The sequence below is a fragment of the Haliotis rufescens genome, unplaced genomic scaffold, assembly GCF_023055435.1.
Source record: "Haliotis rufescens isolate VD_foot unplaced genomic scaffold, xgHalRufe1.0.p SCAF_7, whole genome shotgun sequence".
Classification (NCBI taxonomy): Eukaryota; Metazoa; Mollusca; class Gastropoda; order Lepetellida; family Haliotidae; genus Haliotis; species Haliotis rufescens.
In genome coordinates, this window is record NW_025964361.1 from 14,675,143 (window position 1) to 14,683,873 (window position 8,731).

The following is an 8,731-nucleotide window of genomic DNA, read 5'->3' on the forward strand; positions in this document are numbered from 1 at the left end:
CAGTGTCGTACGGTGCCATTGTTCAAGGTGAAAAGAATTGATATGCCTTGTACATGCATAAACGTGTATTTATTGTAGGGCAAACTACCAGAAAAGGTCTTCCACAGTACCACGGGCGTGGACAGGGGCGATGAAGGAATTCTTCAAAGTTTTACAATACCCACTCTGAACCTGCCGTCGTCAGGATCTGTGTTTTTAGCTATCTGGGGTGTAAATGGGGTAGGTACTTTGACACTATCCTAAGACATTTTTGAAGTGAAGATATGCCGTAATCAATGCATGATTGTATCCACTGTTGCTCATATATATATACATATATATTTTTTCGATGTGATCTGAAATACACGACCTGTACAGATAGTTATTTCTTGCAACACCATCTTCATCAGTGTGACCCAGCGCAAATATATCAAATGTATTGTCAAGTTAAAACTTAGTATAAACAATACAAAATATAGTTAAGACATCATCATGAAGAATTTAAGTGTTCTTCTGATGTTGTTCCTAGGTTGGTCTACAGAGTGATGCCTACCACGCTGAACTGGTCCTGGAGGCGGACTCTTCTCTGTGGCTGGTGAGGAGGTGCCAGGCCTACAACTGTGAGGGGCACTGTGTCTGTGCTGTGCAGGGTGGTACTTGTTCACCCAGTAAAGCATGTACACAACACAAAACAGGTTTGTCAACAGCAATTGGACTGATGATGAGCCTTAATGTTTCACTTTACTCATTTGGTAGTAGAACTATCACATTTCACACTGTTCCATTGTATTCAGGGCTCTAGTAGCTATATGTCCAGTGACGAGTGTACACAACACGTAACATGTTTACAGAAACAGGAGGATGGGGGAAGAAATAAATGGGTTAACTGCTAAAATCCTACATGTTCTTCATCAACCTCTTTTGTTAGGATATGAATGGAATTTAATCCTTTTTGCATGTAGGTGGAGCAAAGATAAACATCACTATCAACGACGTTGTTGACCTCATGTCCCCGGGGGGTTCTAATGACGTCGACGTCAGTCTGTTCAACACTGTGATGGCCGCCACCTGGTCTGACTCGTCACGAGGATCGCCTGTTACGCGGTAATTGGTGTTTCCAGACATACATGATGCATACTGTGTAAAGTAAATAAATATGTGGATCAGAAAATACATCCTAATAGATATAATATATTTTATATAATGTTCCTTTTGTACAGATATGAATACAGTATAGGAGAGAGTGGTGGTTCGTTGCCAGGCGGTGTGTTTTATACCGCGACAGAAAGAGTTTGGTTCGATGCAGGTCAACAAACATCTACTATTTTGCCATTACCTACAGGTGAGAATGCATCGTATATTTATTTTGGTAGTTATTTACGCGACAAAGACGTGCTCGTGTTTAAGGTATATTGGCATTCAAGTGTGTATCAATGTATTTAATACATCATTTATTATATCATTTCAACAGGCAAATTGAATTAAAACAATGTATAATAAACAATGATTTGCAGGCAGGTTTCTGACATCTGGAGTGAAATATTCCTTCTTTGTGAGGGCGTGGTATAACGAAACCTACATCATCTTCAAATCGGATGGCGTCCTCATCCAAATAGCACCACCTACAGTAACAGATAAAACGGGGAACGCTGTAAGTAATTGTTTTATTCTTTTATATCTACAGTTGGGCTCGGCTATAACTTTGGAGTGAGTGAATGGATGTATGTCGGTTGAACACTGCTTTGTTTACCACAGGTAAAGGAGCTTGTACATCCAACTGAGACCAAAGACACAGACTTCCAGACACAGAATGGAACTCTATTTATCCAGTGGAGTGGCAAGTTCCTTCAGGGCCAGAGCGGCATCAACAGATACAGAATCTTCATCAGCACAGTACCGGGAGGTATTGGATCATTACATTTTCCACATTATTGATTTGTTCGTATAATTGTATTCAACTGATTTAATAGTGAAATTGAATTGAACGAAGAGAAAGGCTTTATTCTTACAAGATGAATAACATATTGTTATGAACTATACAATTCAGGTCACAGTATCCACGCTTCAGGGGACCTGACCACCACCAGTTACACAGCAACAGGTCTCAGTCTACATCCAAACACAGTCTATTACTCCAGTGTCCTAGCTTACAACAAGGCTGGTCTGGTCAGCTGGGCCTACTCTGATGGAGTACAGGTGGACGTTCTGCCTCCAGTGACAGGCAGAGTGAAAGATGGACCAGGTTCGTAATATGAGAAAACATTTGTTCAGTTCAGTGAGTGAATGAGTTGGGTTTAACGCCGCTTTTAACATCATTCCAGTTATATCACGGCGTGTCAGCTTAATGTGGGAGGAAAGCCCGAGGAGTCTCAGACGCTTACCATTTCGGGGAAACCCACGTGCACGGGTATAGTGCTGACAAACCTAGAAACATAATCGGCGTGCCCAAGGGACGCAACTCTGCACAGCGAATCACGGCGCCTTGGGCGACTGGGCCACCTGTGCCCCCTCTCTCCAAGTATGTTATTAATGCATGATATAAATTGTATCATTTACAAGAAATATTACATTATATTGATGTAGATGTTCATGACTTGGACTACCAGAGATCTCCTGATGAAATCTCCGCCTCCTGGTACGGATTCTCTGACACAGACTCCTCCATTGCCAAGTATTTCTGGTGTGTGGGAACAGTCAACGACACTACAGACTGCAGTGTGATGGACTGGATTGATGTTGGACTGCACACATCTTCTAGGAGGTCGCTTTCTTCTCTATTCGTAAATGGTTAGTGAATATGCATAGGAACATTATATTTAAATGCCACTTATGTTAGATATACGGTAATACTGATCACATCATCTATATTTTCAGGTACAAGATTATGGAACAAGGTGTATGCTGTGGATGCTGTAGGTTACACCTCGGATATAGTTGTATCTGATGGAGTCGTTATTGATGCATCTCCACCTGAACGTCAGGCTCTGGCGTATCTGGGTGACAACCTGGTGAAGAACCCATCATTCGAGCTTGAGGATATTCCTGGTAATTCCACACGCTGCAACCTTGTTATACCGACAACGTGGGAAACTGACACAACGTCCTGTGTAAAGGTTCTGGCGCCCGGATCACCTTTAGCTAAAGACGGACATATGTTTGTGTCCATCAGTGGGAGAATTCACCAAAGGATCTCTGGTCTTGAGACTGGGAGGCAGTACAAGCTGACTCTACATGCTGGATACCCAGAAACTGTTTCCAACAACCACAGGTCGGTTGATGCAATAGTTACAATAGGCAGTGAAGTCTTCAGCTTTACACTTGACCCTAACCTCTGTAGAGGCACCTGCAGTGTCGGAGATCACTCAGTCGTCCTCTGGAACAAACACACATACAGGTTCACAGCCGTAGATACAAGTGCAGTACTGAAGATAGCGTCATCGTCCAGGATGATGGAGTTTGTATTGGACCATGTGAGTGTTCAGACTGTGGACTATGTTGCTGGTCCGGACAGTGTGGATACGGAGGAACATCTGGTGGTCCACTCTGTGTTCCTGTCTCACTGGTCATCTCTACATGCTTCCTGGCACTTTGTGGACCAACAGTCTCCAATCACACAATACAAGTGGGCGATCGGTAATTAGAGTTCTTTTCCTTACGTCTATAGATTTTGAAATATAATATGTACCACCGTGTAATGATGACATGATAACATGATAACATGTTGACACTGTCAGTGATGCACGGGAACTGTCTTTCAGCTTAGCTTATATGTTTCCTTGGTGTGTAATAACTAGAATGGGAATAATAATTAATAAATAATGATGTCACATCATAATAGTTATGCGCTGATGATCTAAAAGGAGAGAACATTCTTCCCATATATAGAAGTGTATTTGACATCATAGCATCATATATATCATTACATATATATATATACTTATCATATCACATTCTAAATTCATTTGTGCGTTCGTCGAGTCGAAAGGTCATGATCTTTCAGGCACAGTTCCAGGTGGTACACATGTACAGGGCTACACGGACGTAGGGAGAGAAACCCAGGGAACACTATCTAACTTGCAACTGTCCCATGGTGCTACTGTTTACATTACTGTCATGGCAACGAATGCCGCGGGGCTGTCCACAGTTACATTCTCTGATGCCATCACAGTAGACATGACCGCACCACAGTTCGACTTCATCAGTGATGGGCTTGATGGTAAACTTGAAATCGTAGTTGAATTAAAAATAACCTGCAGGTTTACATCCTCTCTTGAGGTATTGAAGTTGCATTAAATGCAATAATTAGACGATTTTATAGTATATGATGATATAGTAATTCAACTACTTCATGGTAAAACGCATTGTCATGAGTGTTATCGGTTTGCTTTCTGTAGGATCAGATGAAGACTATCAGACATCAGCTGTGGTAGGTGTCTACTGGCAAGCAAGAGATGAAGAATCAGGTGTAGAACACTGCGACTGGGCTATCGGTATGTAGTTAATGTCAATGGCAACAAATTAAAAGTTTGCGTTTTTCTGTTTTGTTTGACGCGTGGAGGATGGAATGAAAGATCCTTGGTAGTGGCTCATGCACTGGCATTTCGACAGGTCAGTTTCTGATAGAAAACATCATGTTGTCACAATGCAGACAATATAACGTTTATTACGACTGCTATATCCTGGGATAAATATTTGACCGTAACCCTGATATTTGCAGATCACAATGATAATAAGCAGGTGTTTTGCACCAACCAGTATCACCGGTTAAATTTACATTGTACTTCATAGATCTATCGTGTATTCAGATCCCAAAAACTTTACAAAATCACAATTTGTGATTTGGATCTGATTTAAAGGGAGACAATTGAACATTGTATATATTGTAATGTCGTCATTTCAATGTTATATTCATTTATATCAAAACAAATTGCATTTTGTATGTATGATACGACTCTTGTTTACGAACAAGGGAGAACACGAAGCAGCTGTGAGATAGTAGATATGTTTCTTTGATTCCAAAATCACCCTTCTTCGGTTATTATCGTTATACACTCTTCAGAAAAAGAAACGCATAGGTGTTTTCAGAACTCCAATTAGATTATTTTTTCCCAGCAATCGTAGACACATTTCTTATGTTTGATTCCCGTTAATCATATCATGTTTGTTGTGCATTGTGCGCAAACACATCTCAAAATGTTTTTTGTAAACGTTTATCAGCAAAAATGCAAAGGATGCACGGAAATTGCTTTCAGAAACAAGTTTTCAGCACAATACACGTGCAAAGTGTCAGAGTGAGTGAGTGAGTTTGATTTTACGCCGTTTTTAGCAATATTCCAGCAATAACACGGCGGGGGACACCAGAAATGGGCTTCACACATTGTACCCATGTCTGGATTCGAACCCGGGTCTTCGGCTTGACGAGCGCACGCTTTAACCACTAGGCTACCCGAAACAAGAGTAGAGACATTGACTATAAAAGACGGTACAAAATTCATCAGTTCATTACGAGTTTTCTGACGTGAACGGAGATCGAAAAATGCCAAGATTAAGAGCAGCTGACCGAAATATCGCCATTGGACGTTTGGAAGCAGGGGAGTCCCAGTCTGCCGTTGCAAGACACTTCAACGTTCACCAAAGCACCATATCTCGACTATGGGATCGATATACCCGCACTAATTCGACTCAAGATCAACCCAGAAGTGGAAGACTTAAGAGAGACCACCCCTGCTGAGGGTCGGTACATCCGGTTGCGTCACCTTCGGAATCGATTTGCTAAAGCAACGGACACTGCAGGACAAGTGCCTGGTATGCGAAGAATTTCCGACCAAACCATCAGAAATCGTCTGAGGGAAGTGGGAATTCGAGCAAGACGACCAAAAGTTGGACCTGTCTTGCGACGTCTACACCGTCAACGACGTTTCCGGTGGTGCAACAGTATACAGGCATGGGATCTCAGGAACTTGCGACGCGTTTGGTACAGCGATGATACACGTTTTCTTCTTCAACGACGGGATGGAAGACAACGTGCATACCGACGTCGACATGAACGTTTTGCGCCGAACTACGTTCCACTGGTGGACCGATTTGGTGGAGGGAGTGTCATGGTGTGGGGAGCCATATCCTACACGGGTAGATTACTGTTGGTGGTTGTCCAGGGCAACCTTACAGCAAACCGATACATAGACCAAATTCTGCGTCCTCGCCTCCTTTGGACCGCCAGAGGGAGCTGTTCCAACATGACAACGCTCGGCCCCACACAGCACGTTAATGAGAACATCATTGTCCTCCCATGGCCGTCAAAATCGGCTGATCTCAACCCGATTGAACATTTGTGGGACGAACTTGATCGACGCGTCCGTCAACGTCACCAGCGTCCCCACACACTGGCACAACTCGCCAAGGCCTTACATGAGGAATGTCGAAGATTTCCCCACGAAGAATTCCGACGACTTGTGCAATCTGTGCCAAAGAGGTGTCGAGCAGAGACGGTTGCAAGAGGTGGTGTGACCAGGTACTGACCATGACGCCCCCTTGTGGCTACACATGTGCAATGACTGAACTGAATTAATGCTGATAATGACGACAATGCATTTGTCGATCACTGTGTCTAATTTCATTTGATTGTGTTCACGCATATTCTGTGTAGATACTTTTACATCCGCTTAATAAATATCCTTATTTTTTAACTATGCGTTTCTTTTTTTGAAGAGTGTACTATTATTATAGATGATGGCACGGCGAAACCCCTGTAGGGTACAATGTGTGAAGACCACTTCTGGTGTCACAATCGTAATATTACTGGACTATTAATTAAGGCGTCAAACCATACTTACTTCGTATGTTAAAGGGAGAACACGAGGCAGCAGTGACATAAAGCAGTTTGAGAGGGTGTCCACAGGTCAGTCCACAGCTCAACATGACATCAGCTCTAAGCTCCACACATCGTCCATGACAGTCTACACAACAGTCCGGTGCTTTAACAATGCAGGACTGGTGGCGGCCATGACGTCAGATGGAGTTGAGGTGATCCAGGCGAGGAACCAAACATCAGTTCCAGGCTTCAGTATCCTGAGAGAAAGTCAATCGGTGTACAGTGAGCGGGATGTGTGTCACCAGAGTCAGGAGAAAGTCAGGCTCCGGTGGGATGCAGCAGGCAGCAATTTCAAAACAGTTGTGGTATGTGAAATGTCATCTCGAGATCGAAATACATGAAAACGAAAACCGTCAATAATGGCACCTCTGTGTACATGTGTAGTTGCTCCATTAGAACTGTTCAAAGTTGCTGATGTTTCAGATTGGTATTGAGGGAGAGAAGCGGACACAGCAGAGTGTTGTCCCCGTCCATCTGGACTACACCTTTGCCACACTGTCGGGTGTAACTCTAAAGAGTGGATCGACATATCATGTCCTCAGCTTTCCTGTTGATGTACTTGAAACAAAAGGAGAAACAACTTTGTTGAACTTCACCATGCATGGGGTTTCCCCACTGGTAGCAGGTGTGTGTGTAGAGCTGTAAAGTATCTTCTCATGTCTCAAACAATTGCATTTGTGAACTTGTCTCACATTATATTTCTCGAAAACCGTCGTGAGGCGCATCATCTGACCAAATGGCTTATCACATTTCGTTCGTATTAGTAATTGAAATCAATGCTGTAGGACTTCAATAAAATACATGTTGTTAATAAGTTGATACCCTATAACTTCAAGTTTGCTTTGTGGGTTGTTACTGTCAATATATACAATATTTTACATATTCCAACAGCTTCTGGTCATTTGTCTGTGGTCAAAACTGGAGTCCAACTGACCGTCTCCTGGCGGAATGTGTTCGCCTCACCCTGGGACGACCTCAAGTATGAAGTTCACGTTGGAACAGTTCTTGGGGGCGCCGAAATTGTCGACAGGCTGTTAACAGAAGACGACGAGATGACTCTGACTTTGAATTCCAAATATCGGAAACTTGATGCTATATATGTTACTTTAAGCGCTATTGATACATGTGGTCTACCGACTCAGTACACACAAACAATAAGTTTGAACTGAATGCAAGTGGTTGTTTTTTGTTCGAAATAATGCTTCACTATATAGCTACACCCGCTGCCCTGCTGCAATTGATAACCTTGGTTGATGTTATAACTGACGCCGACGTTTTGATGGCCTTCCACATACTACAATTATATAATTTGAATAGTATTTTTCATTGAATAAACAATTATGCTTATACGAACACATATATTCATTTGGTGTGATGCAAATGACACACATAATATGCCGCTCCGGTGAAACGTTTCTTGGCTTCTTTCGCGTGCAGATTCTGACACATAATGAGACTAGAAACGGGGGCTGATGAACAGTGGATATTTATGGTGGATTATTATGTTTCTATACTTACATGGCATGTTATTTGTATTCTATTACATTTTTATTGCAATAAAACTCCTTTCATTGAAGCTCGATGTTTACAGTTTACAGTATCGATCCCATACACATATTCGCTCACTTCATGTACTCATGATGACGGAAGACACCAAACACATACCCTATGTTTCACTAAATGTACTTGTGCATCTCAGTGAAACAAACATGATTGTAACGATCAGATAAACATGTTGCAGGGGGAATTTCCGAGTAACTCTACCATTCCTTACAAGTAATTGAACCGAGGCCCCTCAGAGGACGAGAACAATTATTTCTAAGGAATAGTTACGAGGATAGTCCCTTACTTAAAACGGGGCGGTCGGGTTGCCTAGTGGTT

At 42.4% G+C, this 8,731-nt stretch overlaps 1 protein-coding gene across 4 annotated transcripts in view; it reads left to right on the plus strand.

Annotated features, from left to right (window-relative positions):
* The window catches only part of LOC124141844, a 53,600-nt gene extending 45,174 nt beyond the window's left edge, over positions 1-8,426 (plus strand). For 3 of the 4 annotated variants that reach the window (XM_048387357.1, XM_048387354.1, XM_048387356.1), the window contains exons 41-54: positions 79-219; positions 509-674; positions 942-1,083; positions 1,200-1,321; positions 1,494-1,630; positions 1,735-1,882; positions 2,027-2,221; positions 2,563-2,766; positions 2,854-3,612; positions 3,980-4,195; positions 4,374-4,469; positions 6,827-7,155; positions 7,259-7,475; positions 7,742-8,426. In XM_048387357.1, coding sequence (XP_048243314.1) covers positions 79-219; positions 509-674; positions 942-1,083; positions 1,200-1,321; positions 1,494-1,630; positions 1,735-1,882; positions 2,027-2,221; positions 2,563-2,766; positions 2,854-3,612; positions 3,980-4,195; positions 4,374-4,469; positions 6,827-7,155; positions 7,259-7,475; positions 7,742-8,019 — 3,150 coding nt within the window. In that variant the 3' untranslated portion in view covers positions 8,020-8,426. The remainder of the gene's footprint in view (positions 1-78; positions 220-508; positions 675-941; positions 1,084-1,199; positions 1,322-1,493; positions 1,631-1,734; positions 1,883-2,026; positions 2,222-2,562; positions 2,767-2,853; positions 3,613-3,979; positions 4,196-4,373; positions 4,470-6,826; positions 7,156-7,258; positions 7,476-7,741) is intronic. The other variant, XM_048387355.1, reaches the window with a different exon arrangement.
* The last annotated feature ends 305 nt before the right edge of the window (positions 8,427-8,731 follow it).